The 17567-nt window shown below is 35.2% G+C and overlaps 3 protein-coding genes across 3 annotated transcripts in view; 1 reads left to right on the top strand and 2 right to left on the bottom strand.

Moving 5' to 3' along the window:
- Positions 1–2494, bottom strand: part of LOC136818402 (anaphase-promoting complex subunit 1-like) — a 60133-nt gene extending 57639 nt beyond the window's left edge. The window contains exon 1 of the mRNA XM_067074741.1: positions 1791–2494. Coding sequence (XP_066930842.1) covers positions 1791–2494 — 704 coding nt within the window. The remainder of the gene's footprint in view (positions 1–1790) is intronic.
- A 3315-nt stretch (positions 2495–5809) lies between these two features.
- LOC136818394 (anaphase-promoting complex subunit 1-like) lies at positions 5810–7938 on the bottom strand. The gene is made up of 6 exons (XM_067074732.1): positions 7929–7938; positions 7500–7681; positions 6953–7024; positions 6659–6750; positions 6242–6311; positions 5810–5881 (listed from the first exon to the last, which is right to left on the bottom strand). The coding sequence occupies exons 1-6, from the start codon at positions 7936–7938 to the stop codon at positions 5810–5812; spliced, it is 498 nt and encodes a 165-aa protein (XP_066930833.1).
- A 3286-nt stretch (positions 7939–11224) lies between these two features.
- On the top strand, positions 11225–12819 carry LOC136818563 (adenosine receptor A3-like). The gene is made up of 2 exons (XM_067074891.1): positions 11225–11459; positions 12009–12819. The coding sequence occupies exons 1-2, from the start codon at positions 11287–11289 to the stop codon at positions 12754–12756; spliced, it is 921 nt and encodes a 306-aa protein (XP_066930992.1). The 5' UTR covers positions 11225–11286; the 3' UTR covers positions 12757–12819.
- Positions 12820–17567: the final 4748 nt, after the last annotated feature.

Raw genomic sequence — 17567 nt, 5'->3', positions numbered from 1 at the left:
CTTACTCGCCTTAGATGAGAAAGTTACTCTTTTAAATTAATCCTTTGGGAGAAAATGAGAAAACGGGACGAGATGGAGTTTTTACAAGCTCTTATTTGATTTGGTTGGTCGTTAACCAGTACTGAAAGAATTTTACTACTTTTTCTAAAGAACGCGTCATTTTTATTACTTCAAATGACCAAATATTAAATTAACTTATAAAACTCCATCTCATCTGGGGAAAACACAAACAATTTCATTTCTCGAAAAACTTTGACCCAACTTTAACAACGTCTAATGAAAAAAAATCATTGTTTCTCAAAAAAAATAAATATGCTCCTTCTAAATTAAAATTTTGCACATGCAGACTCCCTCTCAGACAACACCAAGCAAATGAAATTACAAAAGTCCCAAAAACAAATTAATTCAATTTGTTAGTCTACAGACTTCCTAACCATCTAAACCTTTGCCAAAAAACAACAGCAAAAAATAATAAATTCGCTGTTTTTTTAGGTTATTCAGGGGTTTTGCTTTATTTTTGATAGGTTGGCAAACGGAGAATTAACCCCGGTGAATTTAGATATTAGAACGGCGAATTCTTCGTAGGCCTATAGTGTATTGATTAGCGTGAATATGTGCTTGAGGCGGCGAACCGAATTTCTATACCAGCGAACTGTAATTTTTCGCGTTATTCGCCGTTCGCCGGGCCTAAAAGTACAAGCAACAACACAAGTACTGCATCAGTCCTTTATACAGGAAACAAAATAGCCTATCGAGAAAGAAGTCTCTTGTAGGGAAGTTTATTTTCTGCTCTTGGGAATAATTCGTTTAATACCAAGATACGTATAAACAAGCAGGTCTGCAATTCAAATAGCGATAAAAATTCAATGAGAAATACTGAATTGATATTCTGCAAGGGACTCTCGAGTCAATTGAAATTTCAAATGCTCGACTTTCTCAAAGGTTGTGTTTTAACTAGGGCCCACACTTTAACTAGGGCCCACACTACAGGGGGTCTTGGGCACTCCTCGCTATTTTGCAAGAGAACCTTCAAAACACAATTTCTAGGCAAAATTGGAAAACATATTAAACGACGAAAGTAACTATAGATATAGGTCTCTCATTCTAGTATTATAGCTCCTTTTATTCGAAATACTCTCTATAATTCGAATTTCCAGATATTTCTTTATCCGATCATCGGATGATGCCCCTCCTGATGAAATCACTGGAAATTGTGGTAAAAAGCCCTGTTTGGAGTTTGACTCTCAGCAAAGTTACTATAATTACTGTGCTAGAAACAAAATAATCAACCCATAATAAACCCATAATATTCTCAAGGGTCTCAGCCCCTCAGGAAAACAGTAGATTACGTTATATCTTCCTTCGTTTCGAGCTTACAACTCCTACTAGGCCTAAAAACCTGGAGCTGTTTATTCTGTAGACTAAAAAACAGTAGAAAACAAGAAAAGATTTAATTTATTTTTGTAATTTTCTTTCTTTGGATGGAAAACTAAAAGATTTTACAAAAGCTATTGACGACGGGATAGATGTTTTTTTCCGTCCGCTCTTTTGATGTTCTCAGAGCTTCAATGATCTTGAAGACGGGCTAGGTGTTGTTTCCATCTTTTACTTCACAGGTTGTACCGGGTTTCAGCTTGACCGATAGCAGGGATCTAGATGGTGTTCATCCTGACCTGACATCAATTTTTCCGCAAACTCAAATCAAGCGTTCGTTCGATTCAGCTTCAAGGTGTGCTTCAATGCCGGAGATTATGTTGCTCTCGAACAAAGCCCTGATGCTTTTCACTAACTCCTGGCTTTGGCTGGGGCGATGAAAGCTGGAGAAAACACGAGTTTGAAATTTTCCGTGTTGGTGCATCTCCAATGCTTCGAGCTTGAGGAGAATTTTACTCTCGCGTTCTTGGAATCGAGATTTGAAGTCGTCGTACATTTTGATTGTGTTTTGTTGTTGGAACACGGTCACCTTTAATCCTTGGATCAACTTGGTGGTTTTGGCTGATTTTATTTCAGCGGCTATTTGAGTTTTCTTGAGGCTTTGGACCTGTTGTGAGAGCTCCTTGTTGATGAATGACTTTTGCTTAATGAAGTCAGCTTGTTGGTCAACACGAGATTCCAACAATTGAATCTTCTGATCAGCTTTGTCTAATTCGTTCAACATTTCGGCGCTCAATGCCTTCACATTGTTGACGCGTTCTTCTTGTTTTTGACATTCTTGTGTCACTTCGACAATCTTTCGTTTACTTTCTTCCTGCTTCTGTTCCAAGTTACTCGCTTTTTGAGCTTGTTTTTGAAGTTTTTCCTCCAAAACTTCTGTGTGGTTGTGACTTTCTGCAAACTTCTGTGTCATTTCGGCAAGTTGTTTGCGCAAATCTTCAATGGTTGTTTGTTGGTCTTCATTGACCAATTTAAATTTTTTGTTTTGATCTACTTCATGTAGATACATCAAACGATATTCCTCAGAGGAATTGATACGATAATCTGCAAAATTTCTCATTGTTAATCAATATTTCGACGAAAATATAGATAAAATTCACAAATTCACTTCTGCCGCACTTGACAAAAGTTTAAAAAGCGAATGGATAGTAAAATATTATTTGACGTCAGTTTTATCAAAAATTTATTTCGTGACGTCAATTTTTCACGTGAAGTTGCATTAGCATGAACTAGCCGGTTCCTGCCGTCGCGAACGTCCGGTAAAGTAATGCTTATACTATTGAAATAAATTGCTAAGGTTTTTTTGAGGAAAATATTAATTGGGAGAGGGAGAAACATAAGATGTAAAGCACTTTTCCTTCAAAATGCCTCTAAAGGCAAAAGGTCACAAAAATCACAAAATTTATTCCAACACCACTAAATATCATAAAAGTCTCTTCATTTCAATGGGCCGAATTTGATAATCCTGAAACACGTACCCATCATCCTGCAAACTTCCCCCGGAAATTTACCATACGGGCACGGATAGTCATCTCTCTAAGACCCACTGAATGTGTATCGTTAGGCCATTGAAGAGAAATTAAAATTGGCAGAGTTTCCGCTTAAACGATATGTGCTTTAGAATTCTATACTATTGAGCTACGCCGTTATTCTAAAACGCCTAGCATTGTGCTGTTTTCTTCCAAAAAAGCCACGCCCATAATACTCTAGGGGCTGAGTTAGGTCCCGTATGCGCATCGGCGTATAGTCATTTTTTCTTTTGATCATGAAAGTATAGTCCTTGAAGAGTCAGAAAACGTGTGTGGCGTTATTTGGATCAGGCACAAATTTCCATAATGGCGGATTTTAGATTTTCAACCCTTTTTAGCCCTCTTGCTTAAAAAAAAAATTTTCTTTGACTTTAAACATAGACATATTATATACCAATCGATCACAAATTTTATGCTGATTAAGAAAAAGGTCAGAATCATTGTCTGAAAATTTCGTTATCTTGAGATATGAAGCACTTTCGATTTTGATTTTTTGAAATGACTACTTTTGGTTCCAGATTTGCGTGGCTGTAACATTTGATTGGCTTACTTGATTTACTTGAAATTTTCGGAGGGTCTTGCCTGCCGTTCAAATAATAAAATTCAGAAAAATTTATTTTTCTACATGAATTTCGAAATCCATAATGGCGGATTCAAAACTTTCTTTCGTCACATTGGCTCTTAGGCTCTGCTAGCCTAAGAAAAATATTTTTTGAGCTTAAAACCCTGCATATTATATACCAATCGATCAGAAATATTATGCTGATTAAGAAAAAGGTCAGAACCATGGTCTGAAAATTTCGTTATCAAGAGATACGAAGTACTTACGAAAAATATTTTTCTTAGCCTAGCAGAGCCTAAGAGTCCATGTGACGAAAGAAAATTTTGAATCCGCCATTATGGATTTTGAAATTCATGTAGGAAAAAAACTTTTCCTGAATTTTATTATTTGAACGGTGGGCAAGACCCTCCGAAAATTTCAAGTAAATTAAGTAAGCCAATCAAATGTTACAGCCACGCAAATCTGGAACCAAAAGTAGTCATTTCAAAAAATCGAAATCGAAAGTGCTTCATATCTCCAGATAACGAAATTTTCAGACCATGATTCTGACCTTTTTCTCAATCAGCATAAAATTTGTGATCGATTGGTATATAATATGGCTATGTTTAAAGTCAAAGAAAAAAATTTTTTCAAGCAAGAGGGCTAAAAAGGGTTGAAAATCTAAAATCCGCCATTATGGAAATTTGAGCCTGATCCAAATAACGCCACACACGTTTTCTGACTCTTCAAGGACTATACTTTCATGATCAAAAGAAAAAATGACTATACGCCGATGCGCATACGGGACCTAACTCAGCCCCTAGAGTATAAGCCCAAAAATACTTTTTTTGTCGTCAAAATACCGTTTAAATGCTGTTTTCTGCTATTTTCTTCTAGTGTAAACAGAGTTTTAACATCAATAAGGAAGGGCTTTTGTCCGAAAGTAAGGTTTGTTTTTCCACTCAAATCAAGGATAAAGAGTAAAGAGTTCACACATCTTTTTCTCAAAGACCCGCTAGGGATTTTTCAGTCAATAGTAAAAATAACGGACTGAAAATTATTGCTGGGGATATTAATTCCATTGTTTTCAAGTGAGAAAAATCAGTGTGGATAGAAAAAATAGCATAATATTTTGTATTGAGGATTTGTTAATTTGATTACTGTATTACTTTTAATAAACGCCTCTTTCTTTTAAAATGCCCTTCGAGAAAACATCCCTCCTTTGAGGAAAAATCATTAAAGAATCTCCCCTAGAATAAACGCCCCTCCTAAAAAACAAAAAAATTTAATAAATATTCGGGTCGTTTATTCGAAGTAATACGGTATTTTCAGCAGGGGACATTTGAGTATAATTTTCCACCGGGCCAATTTTTCCAGTAGGAGGGAATACCAACAGGTCTATGAAAAGGTTGTATAAGATTGTATCAAAACTATGTGCATAACCTGCCTAACCTTTTCCAAACCACAGCTTTGCTATCAGTTTGCGCTATAAGCGTGACAGACAAAGAAATTCTTTTAATATAGTAAGATGATTATTGCACAGGCTTTCCAAGAAAACACAACGGTGATTAAAATGTTTCTAAAAACCAAAAACCACAAGTCGCTTGACGTCATTAGGTTGAAAGCTTCTTTACTTTAATAATCTCAAATTGAGTTGTGGGCTTGTAAAGTGATTTTGTTCAGAAACCACGGTTAATTTTCACGAAACGTGATAATCGAATGTTTTCGGTAGCCGTGTTGAAATAATCACAGAGAGATCCAATAGGCTTTCCAGAAAAAAACTGTTTACCCCCTGTTGAGGAGATCTATTTCAGTTCCAAGGGGGGGGTAAGGTTTGATATGTGGCGGAATTCCATAGGGAGACACATAAATCTGTCAAAAATAACTGGAATTCCATGGGGGTAGCATTTTAAATCCTACTAAAATTCAGAATTCCAGAGGGGTTTAAACATGAAATTGCCAGCTATAGAGGGACGAACCTCCTCAACAAGGGGTATACTTTTTTTCTGGAAAACCCAGTAAAAAAATAGCACTGCATCATGACGTTATCTGCTAACCGCTCAAAAAGGTGGATAAAATCATTGAGCAAGATATTTCAAAAGCAAACTCACACTGGACGTATTATACAAGGCAATCTTGTCGGGCAACTTTTGGGAATTTCAAAGCAAAGTCAGGCAAAACACCACCTCAATGCAACGACTTCCGATTAATTTTTAAAAATCAATTCTAAAAATAATGTTTTTTTATACTTCCGACAAAATTGCGTGAAAACCACCATTTAGCTTTAATATATGAGAGTGGGTACTTACTCAGAAAGATAATGTAGAAACTTTGCAAATTCCTTCAAGTTAGTGTTCAATGTGTTTAGCTTCAGTTCCTAAAATAATAAAAAATGCGTAACTTCAATCAACGGGTTTCGATCAGAATAAAGAACATGAAGGGAACAATGGCTGAATGGCTCAGGCGTCAAAGAAAACAAGGGGTTCGCGGTACGAATTCTCGCTCTTTCCAATGTTCCGTTAATAGTTCATAGAAAGTCAAGCCTGCTGGCCTTGAAAACAATCGAAAGACAGTCTAAAAGTTCAAGATTGATAGAGCTATATCCACGTAAAATACTGACTCTATCGAACAAATAGGGAATCATGGGAGTCATAAGAGAACTTCTCTAGAAATCACGAGTGATGAATAAGCAAGAGCGTTAAATGAAAATGAAACGTTGAAAGTTTTTTGAGCGTACCTCATACAAGTTGTGCCATAGTGAAAATGCTGCACAAATGTGGTTGAATAGTGGTGCATTTTTCTGTAAACTAAAATATTGGAAAAATTTCGATCTAATTATCTTCCACATTTAAATTACACAATCCTTTAACACAATCGCAAATGAAAAAGGAAATCAAACACTTCGTAAAAGGGGAGGAGGTGCAGAATTTTTTCAAAATATAATAAACGGGGGTGGCTAATTGCCGTGAGGTGGTGTACAACTAAAAACCCCATAATATGGTAATTCCATATCAAAACCAGGCTCACAAATAATTAAACAGGGGTCCTAAGAAGGAAAAGGGGCTTATATGGGCTTACGTTTATTCTAGACTTTAGAGTACAAAGGATCCAGCCTCGAATAATTTCAAATGAAGAGGCTTCTTAGAGTTTGTACCTGATATCAGAAATGTATTTCTTTTCCATACTTTTACTCTCGTCGTCATCAACAAATTTGTTTGGCTTACACGACAACAAGTATTGCCAGTCCTTGTTATAGGAGGGAAGAAAGAAGAGAATTAAACAAAATTCATTCTACAAGAAGTATTGCTATGTGAAAAGCGTGACATAACCACCGAGGCCAAGATGGGTTTTTCATTCTCTATGGAATCAGAATTGACGAACGATAAGTTGACAGAATTGAACTTTAGAGCATAATTCAAGTGGTTTCATGAGAAGGAGTTCAACTTACTTCGTAACCGGTATAAGAATCACTTTTCTTCGCTTTCTTTGGTTCTGGTGGAGCAGGACTTGAAACATTCTCCTGAAAATCGTATCAATTTATCATTAAAATTAGATGTGCGGCATAGCTCAGAGATATGCACTGCCGGATTTAGACAATAGAACAAGTACGTCGGAAACATGCGAAGACAATGCAACGCAAGACAATGATTACAATTATAAATCTCTTCATCTGATAAGTTCGACATGGTCTAAAATCGCCCATGGATATGGGGTCATCCGTAAGGTACATACGCAAAAAGATTCCAAATATTCAACTACCCAACGCCCCTTGTACAGAGTGGACAACAGAAATGATATCATTCAAGCAATAGACGTAGGCTTTTTCTAACCTCCCCTCTACAGCCTAGGATAACATCTAGTGCTAAATTTCAGTTAAACTGTATTGGTATTTACGAATTACGAAACCCCTGCACCTAATACACCTTCTTCAAATGACTACACCCCTTTAGGGAATTGACAGTTTCAAAGCAAAACATTGAAAATTCAAGACTAACTTTAATGCTTTTAATAGAAGATTCAGGGAAACCAAGCAGTTTGATGGACACTTGGATGAAAACTTCCCATTCTGATTGATATGTTGTGTTCTCGTGGTGAAGTTTACAATAATATTTAGCAGCCACAAGATTGAATTCATCGCTGGATAAGATGTCTTTCAGTGACTGAATGCAGGAAAGAACTACGAAACAAAATGGATGATAATGATTAATTACCCTCAAAGCAAGAATTCTTAAACCAGACCGACCACTTTAATCGAACCAATCAAACCAGCTTTTTAATCGAGCTTAATCGAACAGTTGAAGTTCGATTTAATTTGATTTAATCGGTGAGTTCGACAAAAATCAATTGAACTAATCAAATATTTCTGAACGACTAATAATGATCAATTAAGTTTATTCAACGACTTGGTTTAACCCTATACTAACTGTTTACCATCGTTTTGTATAAGATTCCCATTTCCGCGCTAAGATTATTTTGCCACTTTTCTAGCGGAAAAAGACCAAAACTTCGGGTAATTAAAAAATAAACTTCGGAGTTAGTTAGGCAGTTTCGTCGGTAAACACAAGATTTTCCGTTCCATTAGAAACAAATCCTTTTCAATCTCATGTTAGTTATCCAGGGGAAAATAGCGAAAAGATTCCGTTAGAATGACAAGAATCTCAGTGCAGAAATTGGAATCTCATACAAAACGACGGTATGAGGGAAATACCGTAAAATACTGACCAATGTCAAAAAGTGTTGTCTCGAGCTTGCGTTCTTTGATTTGCACAATTAGTACAATTGTTTATACCAACTATGGCCCTCTCACTCGAGTAATAACGACCAATATTAATTGAACTTAAAAGCGGTTCGCTGAAGTTAACGCAACATAATTAGGAATAATTTATTCGAGTTCAATCGAAAATATTTAGCTGGTCAAACTTTTCAATATCTGAAAGAGCTAGACGGTAAAATGGCTATTTTTCTTAGTGCACATGTGTATAAAATTTTTAAAATGATTTTCAGCAAATTTAGCCTTACCTCGAATAAACACACCCTCGGATAAACAACCCTCCTAAAATCTTAAAAATTTAATTACCAGGTGTGCCACAAATAAGTTACCCTCTTTGATTTGATATTATTGGCAGTAGCAGAAAGATTTTTCAAAGATTGTTTCGGAATCATTCAGAGAAAAGTCCAACTTAAAATTGGGGGGGGGGGGGTGAAGCAGTTAGTACAAGACATCATGCCTACTAACTGCTTTCCCGGAAGAAGTTAGTAACACCACCACCTTGGTACACTTAGTACAGTTAGTACTAACTGAAATTAGCCTTGAAAAAGGCTTTTGACCTTCATAAATTCAATAAAATCAAATAAAATAAAATTTAATATCTTAAAAATGATTCAATTTTCCATAGCTTTCAATAGGAAAAAACAACATTTTAGAAAATCAAATTTCTATTGCAACCAGCAAATTGTTTTTAAGATTAAAAAAAAAAAAATTCGAAAATTTGAAAAAAAAATCTACTTCCCCAAAATCTTTTTTGGTAAAATATTGTCTTTTTTTTAAATTTTCTCACAAAATCCTATTTTTTACACAGTTAGTACCAAAATTTGGCAAATTTTTAGCAGGGGACCACCCTTTTTTGCAGTTAGTACATCTGAGTACTAAGTGATTTTATCCAATTCATATGGCACACCACCACGGTACTAACCGGCATGATGTCTTGTAGTTACTGCTTCACCCCCCCCCCCCTGATCATAGGTAAAATATGGCTCAAGCAGATTTTTTCAAAAAAAAAATTTTGGCCCAAAAAAGGCATGTTTATCTATAAGAATCACTACTATTAAGCATACATCAATGTTCTTAGTTAAATTACTCAATATTTTTTATGAGATATATGTTTTTTTTGCTCATGAGGGCTTACTTTTGAAGAATGTGTGTGTTTAGACATGAAATTTTGGTTTCTTGGCGTGTTTTTATAGAAAAACTGGCCAAATTCGCTATTTCCTTATAAGCACATTATCAATTACTTAGGTATTAGCTTTTCTCGAGATTGGCTCTTTGATTCTTTATGATTTTTTGCACAAAGATGCATAACTATAAACCCCCGAATGTGACGGAGACCGACTTTCGAAAAAAAAATTTTTTCGGCAAATTTGGGCTAAAAAACGGGTTTTTTGGTCTTTGTGAAAAATTGGATTGTTAACTTTTTCTGATTTTTTGCCTGAAAGTAGGGTGCGATCATAGGTAAAATATGGCTCAAGCAGATTTTTCAAAAAAATTTTGTTGGCTCAAAAAACGCATGTCTATCTATAAGAATCACTAATAATAAGCATACATCAATGTTCTTAGCCAAATTATTCAAGTTTTTGATGAGATAGATTTTTTTTTGCTCACAAAGTCTTGAATATGAAAGAATATTTCAAGAGCATGAAATTTTGGTTTCTAAACGTTTTTTATAAGAAACAAACGACTAATTTTGATAGATCGTCACTATTTGTGTTCTGAATGATTGTTTAATGGCCACGCTAACGTAGATATCAATTATATATGTGTTAAATGCATAAACAGGTAGGTCCATAAAAGTATCACTTGTTTAATTTTACTTCATTGGTTCAAAAGTTATGTTCAAAAACCTAAAATTTCAATTAAAAAAAATGTCAAAAAAAGGCTAAAAACAAGGGTATAAATTTATGAGAGAAAGAACTTCTTTTAGCAAAACATTAAAGTACAAAATCTTGCTCCTTGTAACACTCTTTATGTTTTCTTTATCTCTGTTGTTTTTGTTGACGTTCTGTTTTCCCCTTGGGCATAAACAAGAAGCAGAATGCTTCAACCCCCACAAAAGTGTCAACATCTTTCCAAGAGTTTCCGAAAGTTTTCTGTGTGTGCATCATCGTTGAGAAAGGTGGAGAAGGGTGAAAGTTTTGAGAAAAATGCCTTGTTTGAACTGTTGCAGCTCATTTTAATTCACCCTGTATTTACAGGGATGCTTAACCTTGTAAATAAGTGCTTTTTACATAATGGAAATATTCCTGATGCATAAAATCGTTTCGTGTCTCTTTTCATTACAATCAATTTAATACCCTTTTTTGCCTCTTTTGACATTTTTTTTTTTAATTGACATTTTTTTTTTAAAATTGACATTTTAAGGTTTTTGAACACAACTTTTGAACCAATGAAGTAAAATTTAAAAGTAATACACCAAATTTTAAGTTAGGCTTTCCTATGAATGATTCTTAAACAATCTTTGAAAAATATCTTTTCTACTGCGCCTACAATATCAAATCAAAGAGGGTAACTTATTTGTGGCACACCCGGTATAATTATAGGAGAAAGAGGAATAATAAAAAAAAACCTCTTTAATCTTTTTCCAAAAATTATTTTGGTATAAAACAGGTACCCTACCTCGAGACCAAAATAAAAAATATTAGAAAATTCAATATATTGTATCAAAAATGAACAAAAAAACAGTAAGTGAAATGATATCGAAAATATCGCGTGAAAGCGGATATAAAAGCAGAAAAAATAAATCAAAATACATTAGGTTTATATCTATCTCTTCTGGGAAAATGTCTTGTCTTGTCTTGTCTCGTAAGGTCTTGCAGAAGAGCTCTAGTTTAGAGAGCCGCTTTTCTACTATACTTATTCTATTAGAGTCGGCAGAAAGTTGGTAGTTAAAGTCTTTTTTTTGCATTGGCATCAAAAGAGTGCAAGTATTGACTTCCGAGAGCCTACTTTCCTGTCTACTCCACAGTGGCATAAAAGTCTTAACTAAAGCTTACTTCAATTTCAGGAAAATGTGCCAAGGCTTGTTTTACACGTCATACCAAACATCAAGAGATGTGGCTTCAACTTTCTATGCTCTTTCAGCCATTGCTGCAGCATTTGGGAACACTTTCTGCTTGGTGGTGTTGTGGCAACCCTCCTTTAGATCCAAATCATACAAAATATTGTCTTCTCTAGCACTTAGGTAAGTTAAGCATAATCAATAATTTCACATATTATTTCACACTTAAGTTTAAATAAGGCATGGTCAAAAAAGTGCAAATATGGTGTTATCTAAAAATAAGTAGGGGAATTTCAATTTCCATTTTAACAGTTAATAGTATTTTCTAGGGGAATTCAATTCCTGTATAGGAAGGTTTAGATAACGAAATTTTTCAAGACCGCGTCAAAAGATTTCACCATTGCAGTGGGTTTGCAATGGTAAACCAGTCCTCGTTTTTGGGGATTGGCGGGTCCAACCAAAATATTTTTAGCTTTACGAGCAAGGGTAGTTGAACCCGACTAGGGATGCAGCATATCAAAGACCGACTATCATTCCTCTCCAAGTGAAAATTGGCTGGCTCCTTAGAGCTTTAGCGTGGGCAGCCGCCAATTCGCCTTCGGAATATCAGATAAGGTGGTGGGTGTCTTTGTCTTGTTCTATTTTTATTTTATTTTTGACGTTTTTAATTCTTACACGAATAGAATTTATCGGTGACAAGGATCATTTTATTGTTACTTTATCTGTTTCTAGTGATTGCTGCACAGGGTATGTAGCGCTTCCATTGGCGTGTTGGATGATTCAAAATGGTTACCAAGTGAACGAGACAACGTGCATCATTGAAGATATTTATTCCTTGACAGCAATCTGGATGGTTAGCGTTTCGTCGTGTTCCATTGTGTTTATTGCGTACGATCGATTTCTACTCATCACCAAGTTTGCTAATTACCACAACATTTTAACCAACCGCAAAGTGACCCTCATCATTTCATCTTATTGGATCATCATCTTTTTTCTTGCCTTTGGAACCAACTACAATGTTTATCTTTACGTATGGTACAATTTTGCAGCCATTACTTTACCGATCATTTTCCTGTTTTGTAGTTATTTTTACATTTGGAAAGCGGTTAAGCAGAGTCGGCGAAGAGTTGAAACCAACACCGTCAGTGATCGACGTCAAACACAACGTCAAATCAAACTTGCCCACAAAGTCTTCATCATCATCATTGGATATCTCATCGCTCTGCTCCCTTCTCTCACTTTTGTCATCCTGATTCAAATCAACAATTCAAATCCTGGCTTTTTATCACTTGATTTCATTACCAATACCTTTCTTGTTGTCGCGTATATCGGTTTATCAAATAGTTGTGTCAATCCACTTGTTTATGTATGGGGCGACCCTGAATTTCGAAGGGCGTGCAGACAACTGTTACGGAGGCGGTCAGCAAAGGTTGAAAACAGGCCTACTGACATAGACTCTACTGGAGTAGCAAATCCTTGATTGCTCATTGTATTTATTTGTAAACACGAGAGTCTATTACGATCAGACATATTTCCCTTGTGGCGCAACATTGCATTGAATTCGCTTTTATTGACGTCACTTTTCTCTTCACTTTTTTCTTCGATAACTTAACATTTTCACCACAATTCTGAGTTCAATACCAGAAATTTTGGCGTTATTAACGGCCCTAATTGGCGTAACCCCATAATTAGGCTGTGGCGTAATAAGGGCCGGCGTAAAAGGGGTCAGCGTTAAATTAGGGCCGGCGTAAAAAGGGCCGATAAGGTAGTCTAAAGAATTAGCTACAACTTTGACATAAAACATATGTCGCTTAAATTTGACACGTATGTTCCTTTTGGGTCCAAGAACCGCCATCACAAGATACGCCTTATTTCCTAGTCAAAAGCTGCTAAGAGAGATTTACATTTTCAAACCAGACTGCTGGTAGGCAGAAGATGGGCCTTGAAACGCACTAACTGTAGATAGATGGTTTTTGATTTTTACTGAATCTTATTTTGCAATAAATATATTGTCAATTGCATGGTTTCGGAAAAGCTTATTTCCAAGCACGGTTTTCCAGTGGGTGAAAAATTTAAAATTAAAAGATATTTTCTTCCTGGCGCGGTACGGAAACAATATTTCACCCTTGTTAAATAATTCACATATTCAAACAGATTCAAAAATAATATTCAAATTATTTTCCTGTGAATTTGCATATGTTGTTTTCAGTTAGAACAATATACGTATTCTCGCAATACATTTTGTTGCATTTTAATATCCAAGATCCACCTGCATTTACAGACGATAGGAGGAGCGTTTTTCAATCAAATTATAATATTTAAGATTTAACTGGGAACGAAAACCACACGGTTTCGTTAGCTTAAAATAATGGGGACCCTGACTATATAACACCCCACCCCTTAAATAATAACAATTTTGAACTGCATGGTGTTAATAGATAAGGAAATAGAATGTAACATAAAAGAAAAATCCTTATAATTCAAGATACGGTAGACTCTCGCTTATTCGAACTTCTATTATATCAAATCTTTCTATAATTCAAACTTATTGCCAGTCTTCACCGTCAAGGAAGAAACTTTCTTAAAATACTTTCTACAATTCGAACCTCTCTGTATTTCGAACAAATATCATTCCCCGTTCGAATTCGAACTAGTGATAGTCAACTGCACCTTTTAAAACCAGCGGTCTTGTTTAATCCATCAAGTGCTATCACTGGCGTCATATGAGATCGCTAAATTTGTCGGTCCTGTACCGGTAGGGTTGAACCTAGGAGCGCCACAAAACATACCACCCTGTTTTTCTTTTACCCTGTCAAAATAAAACACTTTCTGATTTTTGCACAATGATGCAAAATGGTAATGCCCAAAATGTGACGGAGCCTGATTTTCGAGAAAAAAATATTTTCCGGCCGAAAATGCGGGAAAAACTGTTGTTTTTTTTGTATTTTCTCGAGATTTCGTAATTAGTTTTTTCTGACTATTTGCAAAAAGATCCGAATTAGCAATGTTCAAAACATGGTCGAGTCCGATTTTTGAGAAACCTTTTTTTCTGGCTGAAAATGCCGGAAGTATTCAGTTTCTTATTCTACTTCCTTTTTCTATGTTCATTCTATATTTATTATTAGGTAAGTCCAATAATACAGTGTGCTTGTTATCTAAAAAATTATATGACTTTGGAACCACTTTCACGACTCTAATGGTGAATCCGATGTTAATTAACCAAATAATTACTTGATCAAATAGGATTTTTTAATTTATATATTCCATTGCCATTTTTAAGAACAATATTTAGAAATGTTTCTTAAGGATTTCCAATCAAATATAATACCATATAAAAAGGTAAAATATTAATAAATCATAGGCCATTCTCTTTCATTTTCATTATATTTTCTGTTTGTTGGAAATATCTCCAAGGAAACAAAGGAATAAAAACATTCGATACATTGTGTTCGAAATTTAGAACACCATTATTTAATACGATATAAATTAATGTACTTTGTATATGTAGTCACATGATAACGAGTTCAATTCGAGAATAATTGCACGAGTGATTTTTTTGTTAATAATTTTCCGAGTCCGAAAGGACGAGGAAAATTCGAAACAAAAAAATCACGAGTGCAATTTTCGAATTGTACGAGTTATTATGTAATTACGAGCTAATCGCACAATTTGCTTCACTACTTCTTCCCGTCAGGAAAGTAAATTAAACTGAAAGTTTTAAATTTTTCTCTTCTCTTTATGTTTTTCTTTTATTGTTGTTTGTAGATTTTCTTTCTCACAAAAATCATTTCGAATGCAATTAAAACGTTCGATGAAAAAAAATATAAGGCGGCATTGAAGAGTGTGATTAACGATTAATTGCTCTCTAAAGGATGTAGTTAACGATTAATTGCTCTCTTTGAAGGCGCGCCAAATAAGAACAAGCAACATGCTGAATGGACCTACCTTGATCAATATCAGATAAAAGTAGGTATTCTACATATTTTACTATTGGTATTGAGCAAACACAATAAGTTTTAGAACAATGCAAAAACGTCTGATTTATTTTTTTTTATCATTGTGTAACTTGGTCGTCTTTTTTTGAAAATTTTATGACAAAAAATTAGAAAAATTACTTCAGCCACATTTTAAGGTACCTAGCACTCTATCTTTCTGACAAAAATCAGGAAAAACTAATGAAGCAATTTTGCACCAAGTCCAAAAAACCTTATTTTTAGGTAGTTTTTGGCCCAAATTTACCCCAAATTTTTTTTTCAAAATCGGGCTCCGTCACTTATAGGCATTGCTATTTTGTATCATTGTGCAAAAAATGAAAAAAAAAATAAAATAAAAAGCCGATCCCGAGAAAAGCTGCTAACAGGAAAATGGTAAAACAGAATTTCCCCCAAAAAGAAAATTCGTATTTTACGACGAAAAAAAAAAATTTTCCGAGAAAATTACTTAAGCCAAATTTTAGGGTACCCTGCACTCCATCTTTCTGCCAAAAATCAGGAAAACTAATTGAAGCAATTTTGCACCAAAGCCCAAAAAAGACCTTATTTTTAGGTTAGGTAGTTTTGGCCCAAATTTGCGAAAATCCGTATTTGACGACGAAAAAAAATTTCCCGAAAAAAATTACTTCACCCACATTTTAGGATGCCTTGCACTCTATCTTTCTGCCAATAATCAGGAAAAACTAATGAAGCAATTTTGCACAAAGTCCAAAAACCTATTTTTTTAGGTAGTTTGGCCAAATTTGCCCCCCAAATTTTTTTCAAAAATCGGGCTCCGTCACTTTTCAGGCATTGCTATTTTGTATCATGTGCAAAAATAAAAAAAAATAATGAGCCATCCCGAGAAAGCTGCTAAAGAAAATGGTTAAAAGGAATTTCCCAAAAAGCGAAATCCGTATTGACGACGAAAAAAAATTTTTCCGAGAAAAATTACTTCAGCCACATTTTAGGGTACCTTGGCACTCTATCTTTTCTCAAAAATCAGGAAAAACTAATGAAGCAATTTTGCACAAATCCAAAAACCTTATTTTAGTTTTTGGCCAAAATTTGCCCCCCAAAAATTTTTTTCAAAAACCGGGCTCCGTCACTTTTCAGGCATTGCCATTTTGTATCATTGTGCAAAAAATTAAAAAAAACTAATGAGCCAATCCCGAGAAAAGCTTGTAACAGACGAACGGACAACGGTCAAATTAAAGGACCTCCCGGTAGGTCCAAAAAATAGCCCATCGTGCGATTAAGGCACTAATCATCTTGAAGCACTCAATATTCAGCTATTCCAAGCTCAACTTTGTTTTTAAATTGTTCCTATTCTTTTATGTTTTCGAGCCTTGTTGCTTTATATGAAACTAGCCGGTACCCGGCGTCGCACGCCGGTTTAGCTGTTTGCTGAACGCATTTAAAGTCCTTTGAGATGTTGGGAAGGTGGCTTAAACACGATGAAATAAAAGCTAAAGGGAAAAATTCTCTTCAATCAAAGTTTGACTCTATCCCTCCCGGGTGACGTATCTTTTTAACCATATTTTGAAAAGGATTTTTGTGGCAAAAATGATCAGAAAACAGAAAGGGCGTCATTCCCAAATTTCACCATCCGGCGACCAGCGACGTCCGAGACGGCTCTGCAATTAGATTTTTTTTCTCGCTTCCCTCGCGTTATATTTGCCGTAGTTCTTGATGTTTAGGAAAACTTTGATGTCAAGATAAGCGGAGTGAAACAATAGAATGGCACGCGATCGTCGAATAAAGGCAGGCCGGGGGGGGGGTACTTAGCAAGGAAGGGTTATGGGTATCGGTATTTCGGCCTTAAGGGTGCTTTTTTGAACCACGGCGTTTAGATCGGAAAATCAAACTTCAGTCCCACTAAGAATTGGAAATAGGAAAATTCAACTTTTTGCCCCAGAAAGATAGACATTTGGTCAAATTAGTTCCAAAAAGTGAATTAAAATTCACACAATTCCCTTGTTTTCTTCTCTCTTTATTCGCTAAGGGTCCAAGGGGCCCCGGAGGCAGCAGGATACAGACAAAAAAGCTGCTAGATAGCGCAATTTTATTTGTTTATAAAAACTTCGTCATATCTTCAATATTTTTCATTCAAACAATGACTTAGATTACAGCAATATGATCGACATACATGTTTTAAAGGTCCCTTTTACGAAGTAAGAATTCTAGTTTTTACCACCTTTTGAATGTATTTTTAATGTTGCTGTTGTTCTAACAAACTTGTCTTGTGATTCTTGTGTTTTATTTTAAATTTGTTCTTTTCTTTCATAGATTTCTTTTGTTTTGAAAAGAATTCGAATAT

The sequence above is a fragment of the Clytia hemisphaerica genome, unplaced genomic scaffold (assembly GCF_902728285.1).
Source record: "Clytia hemisphaerica strain Z4C2 unplaced genomic scaffold, Clytia hemisphaerica genome assembly, whole genome shotgun sequence".
Taxonomy (NCBI): domain Eukaryota; kingdom Metazoa; phylum Cnidaria; class Hydrozoa; order Leptothecata; family Clytiidae; genus Clytia; species Clytia hemisphaerica.
Note: the sequence above shows the minus strand (reverse complement) of the source record. Positions and strands in the feature narration are given on the sequence as shown.